Consider the following 15,737-nt stretch of genomic DNA (forward strand, 5'->3'; position numbering starts at 1 on the left):
TTTGTTAATGATGTTAAGGTTTTTTTTCTCCACCTTAATCTGACTTTTTGCTGATGAACTTCTTTATAAAGCAGCTGCTCTCTGATTGGGTGAGATGTGTTCAGATAAAAAAAACACTGTCAGAAAAAGATGATTCAACCATTTCAACTAATACAGTATATACTGTTGATGAAGATATGACAAGAAAAAATATATAGAATGAACTAAATCAAATGATCCAGATGATGTTAATACTGTAAATTTGACGTTTCATCATTTTGCGCATAAAAAAATAAAATAACCTGAATGTTGACTAGAATAAATTAATTACACATGACAAAGTACTGACTTGAATGCTGAAACAAACAAAAAAGTTCCAAAAAGGAACAAAATTGCTGAAGAGTATGTCGCTGGAAACATCACGTGTTTTGGGAGCTGTCAGTCAGCAAAGCTCCGCCCCTGTTGTGACGTCATCGTCACCTGTCAGGTCAGGTGTGAAGGCCAGTCGTCTGTCAGCGCAGCTCGAACCCGTTCATGCGCACTAATGAGTAGAAAACGTTTTTATGGAGACTTCAGGCGCTGCGGTCAGCGGCGGGTCACGCTGCGTCACGTGACTGAGGAATGTTACAGAGTAACAAAGGCGGATGTTGAGTCTCGAGCGCAGCCTCCATCAGCCGGACAAGGAAGTCAATTTTCCAATTTAGCAAACGCCAAGATGCCAGGAAACGGCGGAGCAGATGAGGGGTAATTACCTCGAAAATGAACGCCATTTCATATGAAGCTCGTCATCATAATGAGAGCGATGCAGTCATTACTGTTAATTACAGGAATTAGTAACATCATTTAACAAACAGCACAAATAATGTTTAGGATATTGAAGCAGCAGCCGAAGCCATTAGACAGAAGCAAAGCTTTCTAATGCAATAATTGCGTGTTCTACACGACCTCTGGAATAAAGTGTGTGTGTGTGTGCGAGTGAGAGTGAGTGTGTGTGTGTGTGTGCGAGTGAGAGTGAGTGTGTGCGAGTGAGAGAGTGTGTGTGTGTGTGTGCGAGTGAGAGAGTGTGTGTGCGCGAGTGAGAGAGTGTGTGTGTGTGTGTGTGCGAGTGAGAGAGTGTGTGTGTGTGCGCGAGTGAGAGAGTGTGTGTGTGTGCGAGTGAGAGAGTGTGTGTGTGCGCGCGAGTGAGAGAGTGTGTGAGTGCGAGTGAGAGTGTGTGTGTGCGAGTGAGAGTGTGTGCGCGAGTGAGAGAGAGTGTGTGTGTGTGTGTGTGCGAGTGAGAGAGTGTGTGTGAGAGAGAGAGAGAGTGTGTGTGTGTGTGTGTGAGAGAGTGTGTGTGTGTGTGTGTGAGAGAGAGAGTGTGTGTGTGTGTGTGTGTGTGTGTGCGCGAGTGAGAGTGTGTGTGTGTGTGAGAGAGAGTGTGTGTGTGTGTGTGAGAGAGAGTGTGTGTGTGTGCGAGTGAGAGAGTGTGTGTGTGTGTGAGAGAGCACCTGCACACAGGAACAGTCCTCCTTTCACTCAGTCAACAAACAAAAGTGTTTGTCTGTGGATTTGATTGGATTTCATGCCTGTTTTTAATGAATTCATACTGTCACAATTCAAAGAATTAAATCCACATTTCATTTCATAAAACAATGGCAGTAATGACTTTAGGTCAGTGTGTGATCATTTACTGAGACGGACATCAGAGAAAATCTGACCTGTTTGAAGCAAAACATTCCAGTTTCAATCTCAGAAAGAGAAAAAAACACTGATTTCTATCATTGATATTTCTATTATGATAAATGACACTCATGTTCAGTGAAAAATATATTTTTATTTTTCCTAAACATAAAAATACACACATTAGAGGGCAAAACAATGAAAACTGAATGGTATCAGCTGACAGAGACAGAATAAAACAGACAGACGAGAAGGAAACGAGTGTTGAGTTCAAACATGGAGAGTGAATGTGTCTTCAGCAGGATTCATTCACGTGGATCTGTGAACAACACAAACATCAGATCAGCTTCATGAACAAGATCCCGAGCAACACACTGCTGTATGTGCAGCTTTAAAACAAACCAACCACCTGATCAATGCATATCCACATCTGACAAACCCACGCATGCTCAGAGTTACCAGACGACGCGGAGCAGAGACGAGTCTCCTGACGTCAGACGCACGTATCGATCAGTGCAGGAAACTCAATCAGAGCGTCTGCTAAAGCTCTTTCTGATGACATTACTGGCCAAACAGACACCGCTGGACGCAGTCATCAAGAACCAGCTGAAGTGATCAAGCAGCGTTTGAGAAGAAACAAACACTAAACTAACGCTCCTCTCAAACGCTGCTGAGACTCAACACAAGAACATTCACATTTAGCTCCCAAACTCCGGAAAAAGCCTTCCTGAGAACATTCTGAGTAATGCTCCACCGATATCTTGGAAAGCAGGGTTTTATTTATTTTAATTAACATTTAAGAAATTAATTAAATAAATTAAAATATTTTGAAAATGGATTAAATCATAAATGTGATTAATAATTAAAAAGGAAGTAAACACTGTAACCAACAGGGCTCTCAGTAATCTGGGAAGTTTGTGTATATTGGGAATCATATTTTGTGCAAATGGATAAAGCGCAGCATAGTTTGAATGAATGAGTTTAAGGTTTGTCGTGAAGCTGAGCTCTCCTCCAGTCAGCGTTTAATTCACACGGACCAACCGTCACGCAGAGAACACGCGATCAGGCAATAAACTAATGCACACTTCACAAGATCTCACAGCTGGATTCAACAAAGTCTGCAGCGTTCGTGAAATTAAATGTTCATTAGTCATTCAAAGATTTGTTTTAATTATATAACTGCGTATTTATTTCCTGAATGCTGACAGCAAATGAGAAAGTATTATAATGTTTGCCTTTCTATTACTAATAATATAATCATTATAATACTTTTTGTATACATTTTGATTTCTTTGTTTAACAGTTCTATCTGATTATTAGACAGAACCGTTAAACAACGCTCAGGCGCTGCTGTTTTCAGTGCCTCCTTTATTAAAGTCCCTCAAACACATCAGCCAAACAGAAAAACTTATCGGTTGATGCTGAGATTTAAAAAATGCCAAATATCGGCCGATATATCGGTTGACCTTAAATCTAGATTAAAGACATCTCTTTAGCCAAGAATTCACATGCATCTCATAACCTTGTACTTCAGCTCTATCTGATCAAATGCACATTATCATTCTTCTGCTTGGTTTGAACAGCAGCTCTGCTAAGTTTGTCTCTATTTGCTTCTCTATTTCTGCCACGGGATTGTTCCGGAGGGAACTAGGAATTACACAAGCTTCAGTCTGGATGCAATATAATCGTTGCTGCTGATAGTGTTCACCGTCTTTGATTACATGTCATTACCTGCATGATTTCCCTTTACATTTCTGCCACATGGACATTACATCGACACAGTGACCACTGACAAGCTACTACTAAATATAATGTACACACTTATACAAATTAAAAAAACAGAGGAAAGGCAGGTGGACTCACTTGGGCTTGGTCTCGGCGTCGGTCACCTGGCGGATGAAGACGGCGTCGGCGGGGTGAGAAACGTCTCCCAGCTCGTGCATGTACGAGGAGGCGATGGCCAGCAGAGAGCCGTCTATACTGAACGCCAGAGACGCGATGCTGGTGGGGTATCGGTGGAACTGACACAGACGCTTCTTATTGAACGGATCCCAAATATTCACGAAGCCATCAGAACCGCCTGCGCGCAAACACACACACACACCTCAGTCTGAGTGGTTTACAACAACAAAAACTGCATGTTTAAGGGAAAGTGTTAATTTTATGTTCTGTAACTGTTCACTGTTTCTCCGAACATTTGACCATGTAAATCATCTTTTGTGTTCACTGCTTCATTTTAAATGGTCCAGTGATGTGTGTGTGTGTTAATATTCAATGTGGCTTCTGCACCACAAAATAATGATTGTTTTCAAACAGGTTTTCCATCAGTTACTGGTGAAGCAAACTCACACTAATATGCTACTGAACACTGCATCTGTTCATAATCTGCATATAGTGAAAACAAATATTATCAAATATAATTGATTACAGAGCTTCCCACACATAGACTTTACCTGCAACCATAAACTAACGTTCACAGAACATTGCCGGGAGGTTATTTGTAAATAACCTAAAAAATAACGGTTTCACTTTATTTTGATGGTCCCTTTAACACATTCTGTTGACTATAAGTAACACTGCACCTACATTTCTACTAGCGCTCAGAGTGTCAGTAGTGTATTAGTAGACTGGTAGGGTTATGTTAGAATAAGTTGACATGTACTTGCAAAGTTACTTACAGTCAGTAGAAGGTCTGTTGGGAGACCATCGCAATAAAGAGTTAGCAGATATGAAGCAGACAGTCTAATAATACTCTAATGAGACTTAGTCTAATGATGTAGTTGCAACATTACTTAGTATCAACAGAATGTTCAAAAGGGACCATCAAAATAAAGTGTTACCAAAATACCTTAAACAGAACGTTCCTTAATAGTTAATTTTGTTGCCGTGTGTAAAAGGAGAATTTCCACCCGGCTACCACCGCTAATACCTTTCTAACCGGTGGGAAGCACTGAATTAAAACTTCTAAAACGTTTGCCCATTAGAAAACACTGAAGTGATTTAGTCAGTAAGCAGAAATGAAGAGTGTGAGGTGGGTACCGGTGGCAAAGGTGTTGTGGATGCTGTGGAAGGAGATGGCGTTGACTGGATAGACCTGCTCGATGCCGTTCTCCTTCAGTCTATGGCATTTGAAGGCGTATTTCTTCTTCTGCACCTCCAGACTGGGGTCCAGATACTCCACAGCGACTCTGCCCTCGATGGAGCTCAACACGTAACCCTGAAAACACACGTCACACCGATCTCACTTTTACAGGAGCATCACATCTACACCCAGCTCATAACTCACCTGCTTTATTAGCAATAAAATGGTTTCATTTCTGGATTATGACTGGCTGAAATCACTAAACTACAGACTCCTGGGGCTTCAGGGCCCTTGAATATATGAGAGATTTTTCTTGATTATTCTTATGTCAATTTCTGCATGTGCAGAGCGTTAAAGAGCTATTTCACTGCATGCCGTTCTATGTATGGATGCACGTGGCAAAAGTAAACTTGAATTGAAATGGAAAGAACTACTGTCAGAATTTTGGAAACATTACAACTAGGGGTGGGCAATATGGCAAAATATAATAGATCACAATTGTTTTATAAATATCACAATTTTATCACGATTCTTTGTCATGTTGGTTTTACTATTTTGTCTGCACAGTACAGCCAAACTAATTTCCCTGTTATAAAGACAAAGCCTTTAAAGGTAACAAAATATAAAAAAGATGATGTTTAGGCCAAAGTGGGCGAAGATAAAAATCTTTGTCATTTTATATTTGGTTATTAAAAAATAAGAAAAAAGATACACATAAAATAAACAGTGCTTTATTTTCAGGTACAATAGGCATATTTAGCAGGAGCATTCAAGAAATATTATGAAAAAATATAACAATACAACTCTATATAGATTGATTCCTATTAAAGCAGCTGTAATATTTTAGATAAGGATTATACGCTCTGTATTATAAGAGTAGAGAGTTATTTGTTTTTCTTTGCGTTTTGTTTTTAACATTAAAGAATAAAATTTCTGTCATCTGTCTGTCGATTCTGTCATAGTGTTTTATTTTTATACCATCATTTACTCTGAATGAGTTTCTTTCTTCTGCTGAACATAAATGCTATTTTGAAGAAGGTGGAAAACCAAACAGTTGCTGGTCCTCAGTGACTTCCACAGGATTGTTCTGTCCTGCTATCAGTCAATGTAGACCAGCAACTGTTTGGATACCCAGATTCTCCAAAATATCTTCTTTTGTATTCAGCACAAGAAAGAAATTATAGAGGTTTGGGACAACATGAGTGAGTAAATAATGACAGAAATTAAATTTGAGGGTGAACTACACCTTTAATGACAGTCGACAGCATGTTTAGTGTCCTGTCCCTTTAAGAGCTGCACGCATCTAATATACAGGCACGCATCCGTTTGTCTCGGCTGTTTACTTTCATTTTAGAGAAAGTATAAGTAGTTAGATAGGCTTTTTAGTTCGTCAGACCAGCGCTCGAATGAAAAGTTTGTGAATGTATGTGGTGTTGTACAGTATATAGAGACGGAGGCCAGGACTGCAGCTGATAGAGTGTGTGCTGCACGATACTACCATATTTCTTCAAAAGCAGATCGTGGAGACATTATCGTCCACAATCAGAAATCGTCATATCGAACACCCCTTATTACAACTTTTAAATGTTTTTAATGAAGTGTCTTCTGCTCACCACAAGTCCATTTATTTGATCAGACATACAGTAAAAACAGTGGAATGTAATTAGGATTTCAAACAGCTGTATGATTTACTGCTCAAGAAACACTTCTGATTATTATCAAGGTTGAACACAGTTCTGCTGCACAATATTTGTGTGGAAACTCTGATATACTACGATTAAAATTTGAAGGGGGGGGGGGGTGTAATTTTTATATATACGTATATTAATGTCTTTATTAATCAAGTATGCAATCAACTGATCAAACGTGACAGTAAAGATATTGATAACATTTTCAGAAAATGTTCTTTTGAGCTTTCATTCATCAAAGAATTCTGAAAAAAAATTTAGTAAAATATTTAGCAGCAAAAACTGCTTTTAACATTGAAAATAATAAGTACTATTATAAGTAACTGAGCACCAATAATTGATCAGTAAATCAGTATATTATTATGATTTCTGAAGATCATGTGACACTGAAGACTGGAGTAATGATGCTGAAAATCATACGTTTATCAATGTGTAAGTCCATTATTTACGGTCTGATTTAACCCTGTGGTAACTAGCGCATGAGAGCCGTGATGCAAAAGATGAATAAATGCTTGCTTGCTTTGTTTCTATTGTAAGTTTAGCACTCTAACTCTTATAAAATGATCGCCTTTCATTCATAATGATAAAGACAAACATTTTTAGCACACGCGTGGAAGCTGTATTTGCGTCTGACCTGTTTGTTGGGGAAAGCTCGTATGCAGCGCGTCTGGTATTTGAGGCTGGACTCTCGCCTCTGCTGCACGTATCCCATGTTCCTCAGGTCCCAGACGAGCACGCGCCGGCCCGCGGTGCCCACGATCAGCCGGTCTCCAGCCACAGACAGCGTGTAGACCTTCTCCGGCTGCGTGAAGGTCCCGGCGTTGCAGGGCGTTCTGGGGTCCCAGAGCCTCACAGACATGTCCCAGCTGCCCGTCACCATCACGTTGACCTCCGGACAGTACTCCACGCAGCGGATGGGAGCGTCATGCGTCCCCACGATCGTGTCTGAGGAAGAGCAGAGATACAGTCAGACACCAGCGTGTCGTGTTTAAAGGGATGCAGAATTCACTTTTACATGGTGTTTGAACTGAAGTGTGTACACACAACCACCCTATAATGATAAAAACACACCCCAACAATCATAACCCCTTTCTTATTCAGATTCTTAGCAGTGTTTTAGCATAGCTCCAGCTTGCAGTGAACAGAGCTGATTTTGACAGGGGAAAGAAGGTGATTTTTACACTACCATTGAGAAATTTTAACCAAAGTACGTTATAGACTTTTCATGAAGACCCTAAAGAATCATATCAACTTGTGGAAAATGAGCATCTGATGTCCCCTTTAAGCTCACCCTGATCCGTGTTGAGATCGTGCATCTTCAGCTGGCTGTCCAGACCGCCGCTCCACGCGTGAGTCGGATCCTGAAACACATGAGACACAGAGATCAAACACGGGAGCGAGCGAATGCGTGGTTCTGCGTGTTTCTGTGATGCTCCTCACATAGAAAGCACAGTCCAGCACCGGCGCCAGATGCTGGTACTTCATCCTCATGCTGTTGGCGCTGACGTCGAACAGCCGGACCGTACAGTCCCACGACGACACCAGCAGGAACTGAGCCGAGCTCGGGCTGAACTTCACAGCCGAGACGCCGTCCTCCGGACCCTGGGTCAGCTTGAACTCGTTGGCTCCGGTCATCTGAGCACACAGTAATCAGTGTTGAGTTCTACGGTGAGGTTAAGCCTGCCTGCTTTACATGCTTGAAAACGATCAACGGTTCAAAACATTAGAAACATTAGGAAAGTAATCAAATGTAATTACAATCAGTTACATTAATAAAATAAGTGAAATAGTTACACTACTTATTAAAGTTAAGATTACTACTGGTGATCTGTAACCAATTACATTTCCTCAGATCGGTGTGTTTGTGAAGAAAAGTGAGATGGTTAGTGATCGTTAGTGATGTTTAGTGATCGTTAGTGATGTTTAGTGATCGTTAGTGATGGGTTAGTGATGTTTAGTGATGGGTTAGTGATGTGTTAGTGATGTTTAGTGATCGTTAGTGATGTTTAGTGATGGGTTAGTGATGTTTAGTGATCATTAGTTATGGTTAGTGATCGTTAGTGATGGGTTAGTGATCGTTAGTGATCGTTAGTGATGGGTTAGTGATGTTTAGTGATCATTAGTTATGGTTAGTGATGGGTTAGTGATTGTTAGTGATGTGTTAGTGATCGTTAGTGATGGGTTAGTGATCATTAGTTATGGTTAGTGATGTGTTAGTGATGGTTAGTGATGTGTTAGTGATCATTAGTTATGTTTAGTGATCGTTAGTGATAGTGATGGTTAGTGATGATGTTTAGTTATGGTTAGTTATGTTTAGTGATCGTTAGTGATGGGTTAGTGATGGTTATGTTAGGGTTAGTGATCGTTAGTTATGTTTAGTGATGGGTTAGGTTAGGGTTAGTGATAAACTCCACAGACACGAGCTCCAGATCACAGAGAATATCAGCTAGTAGCCTCAGCGAGCAGCTAGCATGGGTTTGGTTTCAGTTCGGAGTCACTCCACACAGGAATAAACTCGGACTCAATCTGAGAGTCTGAACTCGACTAAACTGACTCTATCTGAATCTAGTATTTAATCATCAGTGAGTCTGAACTCGACTAAACTGACTTTATCTGAATCTAGTATTTAATCATCAGTGAGTCTGAATGAGTCGCGCGGCGGCTGCTAAAAGCCTTAAACTGAGCTGAAGCTTCCGCTGTCATATCCGAGTAAAACTCTCTGAAACACAGCTGAGGGTTTATTTGTCTTAAAAGTTTATGAAATAAGCAGAATTTCCGTTAAATCTCACCGTGTCGCTCTTCTCTGCTGCTGCTCTGCCGCTCATCGACGCGCTGCTCTGATTGGACGCGTTCACGGCAGAGCTCCGCTCTCATTGGTCCGTTTCAAAACTCCTTCTAACGTTCTCTAGCGATGATTGGTTACAAGGATTAACTTCCGGGCATGATACAACAAAATACCGCGAGATGTTGCGTACTTCCGGCTGTTGTGTGTTGAAGGCGGTCATTGGGTTCGTGTCTTGTTTTCTGCGCGATATTAAATATTATAAAGTCTGCATCACAGTTATCCATACTGACCAAAACATTTGTGTTATATTTCATGAGGAATCATAGTTTTATTCAGCGGTATATTTGAAGGGTCAGCATGTAGTATTTATATGATTTGTGTTATATGCTTCAATATAACTATGATTATAATAACTTTAATCATATTCTGTGTCTGGGGTAATATTCTGATATGAAATGATGTCATATGATAACAGAGTTATATTAAATTAAATCCAGAAAAGTGTTATGCTTTATTCCAAGAAACTGACTTTCATTAAAAATAATTTAATGTGTTTCTTGAAGCTGTCAGATTATTATTATTATTATTATTATTATTATCTACTTATGTCTCTGATGTCGCTATTGCTGTATTTGGCACAAGTTCACATTGAGATGAGATTATAACACAACTCAAACATTAGAAACACATATATTAGATCATTCATTCACTGTAGGCTATATTTACAATTGTGTTCATGTAGAAATTATCACATATGTTCATGATGAAGAGCTCCTAAAAGCACTTCTGTGTAAGTCACCATTATTTATAAAGTGCTTTTCTACAGTGATATTATATTATAGTGTGTTGTGTGTAAACCAGGTTAAAGAGAAACTGTGTGACAGAGTGTGTCTGCTTCCTGAACAGTGTTAGGTGGATTGCTCCAGAGTTTGGGAGCTAAATAGGAAGAGGATCTGCCGCCTGCAGTTGATTTTGATATTCTAGGTATTATCAAACGGCCAGAGTTTTGAGATCACAGCAGACGTGGAGGACTATAATGAGATAAGAGCTCGCTCAGGTCCTGAGGAGCTAAACCATTCAGAGCTTTATAGGTAATTAGCAAGATCTTAAGATGTATCCGATGTTTAATAGGGAGCCAGTGCAGTGTTGACAGAACCGGGCTAATGTGGTTCTTCCTGGTTCTAGTAAGAACTCTAGCTGCTGCATTTAGAACCAGCTGGAGTTTATTAATCATGCAGAGCAACCACCCAATAAAGCATTACAGTAATCTATCCTCGAGGTCATGAACGCATTAATGTTTCTGCATTTGACATTGAGGTAGGTCTTAATTTAGATATATTTTTAAGAAGGAAAAAAGCAGTTTTACAGATGCTAGAAACATGTTCTTGAAGGAAAGATTGCTATCAAACAGCAGCTTAAGATCCATCCAGTGTCTCTCATCAGAAAATCTCTATAAACTGATGTGTGAAATCCGCTTAAACTGACTTCATGTCTATTACTCACCTGACAGCAATGATGAATATGACCGGAGTATTAATACTCGCTGCTGTGAGTGACTCCCGCAGTATAGCGGCGTCCGCGGGAGCGCGCACCACAGTCCGGCTCGTGCCCGCGGCCTCCATAATTCGAGTGGAAAGCGTTTAATATGCAGTGGAGCTTCATGAATATGAGTTATTCATTCTGAATCCGTTATGAACTTACTGAAAATGTCGGTTTTCTGAGCGTCCCAAAATGAAGTCTTCGTCATTCTGTCAGCATCAGCGGACACGCGCTTTTCTACTGGAAATATATATAATAGGCTATTAATATATAATATATAAATCCGTCCTGAAGTTAGGAAATGATCCCGTGCGCGCGCGCGCCGGTTTGCGTCATTCAGAGCACGCGCATTAAATAAAGTGTCGGATGTGAATGATCTTTTAATTATTTATCTCTAGTGATTGATCCCGTTTAAAATATAAAACCCTGATTATTTTACTGTTAAATGCTGTTTTAGCTGCAGATTAAAAACTCATCATTGCCTTATACATGAGCTGAATTCTCACACATTTGTACTTGAGCCTACATTTAATATTAGATTTTAATATTTTACTGCGGTTTTACAGAGAATATTTTTTAATAATAAAGATTCACGATTTTCTGTGAAAATATAAATGCTATCATGCATTAATAACCTGTTAAGAAATAAATGATTTTCAATATAACCTCTTTATTTTCACGCGGCATGGCCTGTTGTCTGTAAACATTTCCGAGAATCAAACAATAATCAGTGGTTTTTATAATCCATAGTGAATCAAAAACTCATATTTTGTTCTCCTCGTTACAAGCATTAATTGATTGTTTGAAACATCAGATTGTATTTGCTGCCAGCAACAGATCATTTCATTAAACGACATGAATCAATACAATTCTCGGACAGAATGGCAATTATTAACATATTTTTATTAAGGTTATAATATAATTTTAGCGGTGATAAAGTCAGCAAATGCGTAAAACCCGCGCTTTCATAAAAACACGGACTTTTTGTTATTTTTATTCTCTATTATTATAATATTGAACACGATAGAAAATAAAGAAAATAATGATTGCAAGATTCGTTCATAATTACAATAGAAGCGCTTTATTAAGTCAACATCTTCAGAATCACAAACACATTCAATAATGAACATTAATTCATGATCATATCAAAATCTGCGCAAATCCTCTAAAACACAAACAATTTGACCGATTATTTCACAAACATTTATAGACGTTTGTCAGACAATAAAATATATTTACTATGAACATCCACACTGAGAAATACAGTTCAGTACAATACTGCAGTCCTGGAATGAAAAACTGCATGTAAACAGATCTTACAGCATGATTACAAATATACAGAAAACATGTGTTTTTCCAGCATTTCTTTATTTGACTGACATCAGACACAAACACAGAACAACGCATTTACACACATCTCGACGGAAAACAGAGCGTATCCGCCTATAATAATAATAATAATAATAATAATAATTAACACAGCTGCACCTGTGATTGGCTGAACCAAGCGCTCCTCAGCAAAGCAAGACTTTTTATAATAAAAATAATAGCTTTCTGTTTTTACAGACGCTGAGTTCAGAGTTCGTCAGTCTGTGAGAGAGAGTTAACTCCTGGATCTGATGCAGGGTCAGCTGGTTAACTCTCTGATGGGTTAGTTAGTTAGTTAGTTAGTTAGTTCAGGTCAGTCTCAGCGCGTGCGGGTAATAGAGCGCGTGCGCGAAGGCCAGGGCCGCGGGGGCGCGCTCTCTCTCCGCGTGCTCGTGGTAGAGGACGGGCACGCGCACGATCCTCTGCGCGTGCCCCAGGCTGGCGGCCTCCAGCTCGGCGGCGATCTGCCGCTTCCACTTGTTCCTGCGGTTCTGGAACCAGATCTTCACCTGCGTCTCGCTCAGGTGTAGCGCCGCCGCGAGCCCCGCGCGCTCCGAGCTGCTCAGGTAGCGCTTCAGGTCGAAGGTGGACTCCAGCTGGAACACCTGAGCGCGGGAAAACACGGTCCTGGTCTTCTTTTTGCGGCAGAGCTTCTTCTGAGAGCTCTCCTCCGAGTCCGAGTCCAGGAGAAGCTCCGAGTCCGAGTCTTTAGGATCCGGATCCTGCGCCTCAACATCTGCTGTACAAACAAAATAGAATAGAAATAAACTAGAGGAGAGAAAACAACATCAAAATAGAATAGAAATAAAGCAGACGAGAGAAAACAACATCAAAATAGAATAGAAATAAACCAGACAAGAGAGAAAACAACATCAAAATAGAATAGAAATAAACTAGAGGAGAGAAAACAACATCAAAATAGAATAGAAATAAACTAGAGGAGAGAAAACAACATCAAAACAGAATAGAAATAAACCAGACAAGAGAGAAAACAACATCAAAATAGAATAGAAATAAACTAGAGGAGAGAAAACAACATCAAAATAGAATAGAAATAAACTAGAGGAGAGAAAACAACATCAAAACAGAATAGAAATAAACCAGACAAGAGAGAAAACAACATCAAAATAGAATAGAAATAAACTAGAGGAGAGAAAACAACATCAAAATAGAATAGAAATAAACCAGACGAGAGAACACATCAAAATAGAATAGAAATAAACCAGAAGAGAGAAAACAACATCAAAATCGAATAGAAATAAACCAGACAAGAGAGAAAACAACATCAAAATAGAATAGAAATAAACCAGAAGAGAGAAAACAACATCAAAATCGAATAGAAATAAACCAGACAAGAGAGAAAACAACATCAAAATCGAATAGAAATAAACCAGACAAGAGAGAAAACAACATCAAAATAGAATAGAAATAAACCAGAAGAGAGAAAACAACATCAAAATCGAATAGAAATAAACCAGACAAGAGAGAAAACAACATCAAAATAGAATAGAAATAAACCAGAAGAGAGAAAACAACATCAAAATCGAATAGAAATAAACTAGAGGAGAGAAAACAACATCAAAATAGAATAGAAATAAACCAGAAGAGAGAAAAGATGAAAGTAGAATATGGAAAAGAAACAAAACATTGAAATGGAGTAGAAATAAAACATAGAAGAGAGAAAAAGAACATTAAAATAGAATAGAAATAAAATAAAATATAGAAGAGAGAAAAAGATAAAGTAGAATATCGAAAAGAAACAAAACATTGAAATGGAATAGAAATAAAACAAAGACAAGAGAAAAGATGAAAGTAGAAAATGGAAAAGAAACACACAAAACACATTGAAATAGAATGTAAATAAAACATAGAAAAGAGAAAAATAGAATACGGAAACGACAGATATGGGAAAATAAAGTACATTTGAGGATTTTCCCGCATATTTAATGCTTTCATAATAACCAGAATAAACTCTTCAGTGATATGAATTAATGATAGCGTCTGAATCTGAACAAGACTCGTGTAAAAGCGTCAAACAGCGCTAGTGTCCCCTGAATCCAGCAGACGCGCAACAGAGAAACTGGTATATATTGGGAGAGAAGGAAAAGTGCATCCACCTGGCAGCGCAGTGTGTGTCCTCCTGCCATCAAATCAGGGACAAAGGCTGAACCCTCTTTACTCTCTGTATTCTTTTAATCTGTTCTTTCTTTTGTTTTTCTTCGCTTTTCATTGTGATAAGTTGGACATGTATATATGTTTATTTGTCCCCTTTTTTATTATTAATCTGTGTGTTTGTATAATATACTTATTGCTTTGGCAACATTGTGATATGTTACACAGTCATGCCAATAAAGCTCATTTGAATTGATTTGAATTGAATTGACTCTGGTGCTCGGGTTCGATCCTCACCTGCGACGGTGTGCGGCGCGCTCGCGCAGCTCCAGGATCCGAAGCGCAGGAGAGTCACGCGAGCTCGGGGCTCATCGGGCTTCCGCAGCAGGTTCTTGATGGAAAACGGAGAATCTTTCACTTCTGGTGTTCTTTCCTCCATCGGCGAGACTCAGCGCTGATGATGAAGATGATGAAGAAAGTTACTCCGGTCTGAAGTGAGAAGCGCACCGAGAATCCATAAGAGAAGAACTGACGCGATTCTGCGCGAGCTGCAGAGAACATGAAGATCAACAGCTGAAGAGAGAGAGAGACATAGAGAGAGAGAGAGAGAGAGAGAGAGAGACATAGAGACATAGAGAGAGAGAGAGAGAGAGAGAGAGAGAGACATAGAGAGAGACAGAGAGAGAGAGAGAGAGAGAGAGAGAGACATAGAGAGAGAGAGAGAGAGAGAGTGAGAGAGAGAGAGTGAGAGAGAGAGAGAGACAGAGAGAGACAGAGAGAGAGAGAGAGAGAGAGAGTGAGAGAGAGAGAGAGAGAGAGAAATATATTACAATCTGGCTGTGAATCTGCACTGAAAGCAAAGGCACTGAGAGTCTTCTATATGATCAAAAATACAATTCAGTATCAAATTCCACTTCAAACCTGGCTAAAAATCCTAAAAGCACTATATGCAGTGAGATATGGGGACCTCTAAAAACCCAAGATTTCTCTAAATGGGAAAAAGAAGAAATTGAAATTATGCACACCCAAATTTGTAAAAACATCTTAAAAGTTAACAGAGCGACCCCAAACAACTCGTGCAGAGCTGAATTAGGACAATACCCACTATTAATTAATATTGAAAAGAGAGCTGTGAGATTCCACCAGCAGCTGAAATCCAGTGATCCGAGCTCTTACCAGACTGAAGCCCTGCAGAAGAGTGCTTTTACAGCTGGTACTCACACTACACCCAAACCAGCACAGCACAATCAGACCCAACCAAATCACACAACTACATCACCTACTGAGAGATGCCACTGAAATACAGAAGAAGATGGAGCTGTAGCTACACCTGAAAAGAGACTACAAACCAGCAGAATACCTGAGCTGTGTAAAAGATCCCAAATGAAGAAACACTACCGAAGTACAGCCTGAGTGATCACTGTCTGGCTATAGAGAGAGGACGACAGCCACGAGAACAGAGCCTGTGTTCACTGTGCTGCAGAAAGAGCTGGAAACAGAGGAACATTTCTCACTGCACTGTGAT

At 39.6% G+C, this 15,737-nt stretch overlaps 2 protein-coding genes across 4 annotated transcripts; both read right to left on the reverse strand.

Annotated features, from left to right (window-relative positions):
- Positions 1-1,517: 1,517 nt before the first annotated feature.
- LOC306857419 (mitotic checkpoint protein BUB3-like) lies at positions 1,518-9,315 on the reverse strand (the record flags this gene model as incomplete). 3 transcript variants are annotated; one of them, XM_079397353.1, is made up of 7 exons in its annotated part: positions 9,198-9,315; positions 7,849-8,043; positions 7,700-7,769; positions 7,043-7,353; positions 4,678-4,855; positions 3,502-3,718; positions 1,518-1,957 (listed from the first exon to the last, which is right to left on the reverse strand). In XM_079397353.1, exons 1-7 carry the CDS (start codon positions 9,231-9,233, stop codon positions 1,948-1,950), a joined length of 1,017 nt encoding a protein of 338 aa, XP_079253479.1. In that variant the 5' UTR covers positions 9,234-9,315. The 3 variants fall into 3 exon arrangements, with proteins under 3 accessions (XP_079253479.1, XP_079253481.1, XP_079253480.1); XM_079397355.1 differs by having other exon boundaries at positions 1,534-1,957; positions 7,849-8,104; positions 9,198-9,298; XM_079397354.1 differs by lacking the exon at positions 1,518-1,957 and having other exon boundaries at positions 3,498-3,718; positions 9,198-9,241.
- Positions 9,316-11,793: 2,478 nt separating this feature from the next.
- Positions 11,794-14,785, reverse strand: LOC306857781 (homeobox protein HMX3-like). The gene is made up of 2 exons (XM_079397914.1): positions 14,510-14,785; positions 11,794-12,839 (listed from the first exon to the last, which is right to left on the reverse strand). The coding sequence occupies exons 1-2, from the start codon at positions 14,649-14,651 to the stop codon at positions 12,409-12,411; spliced, it is 573 nt and encodes a 190-aa protein (XP_079254040.1). The 5' UTR covers positions 14,652-14,785; the 3' UTR covers positions 11,794-12,408.
- Positions 14,786-15,737: the final 952 nt, after the last annotated feature.

Source organism: Barbus barbus, assembly GCF_936440315.1.
Source record: "Barbus barbus genome assembly, chromosome: 38".
NCBI classification, from domain to species: domain Eukaryota; kingdom Metazoa; phylum Chordata; class Actinopteri; order Cypriniformes; family Cyprinidae; genus Barbus; species Barbus barbus.

What these genes read in the sequence shown, in the direction of transcription:
- LOC306857781 (XM_079397914.1), bottom strand. Translation starts at nt 14,651, where the DNA reads ATGGAGGAAAGAACACCAGAAGTGAAAGATTCTCCGTTTTCCATCAAG. An exon ending in CGCGCCGCACACCGTCGCAG is followed by an intron (nt 12,840 to 14,509) that starts GTGAGGATCGAA and finishes TTGTTTGTACAG; the next exon opens with CAGATGTTGAGGCGCAGGAT.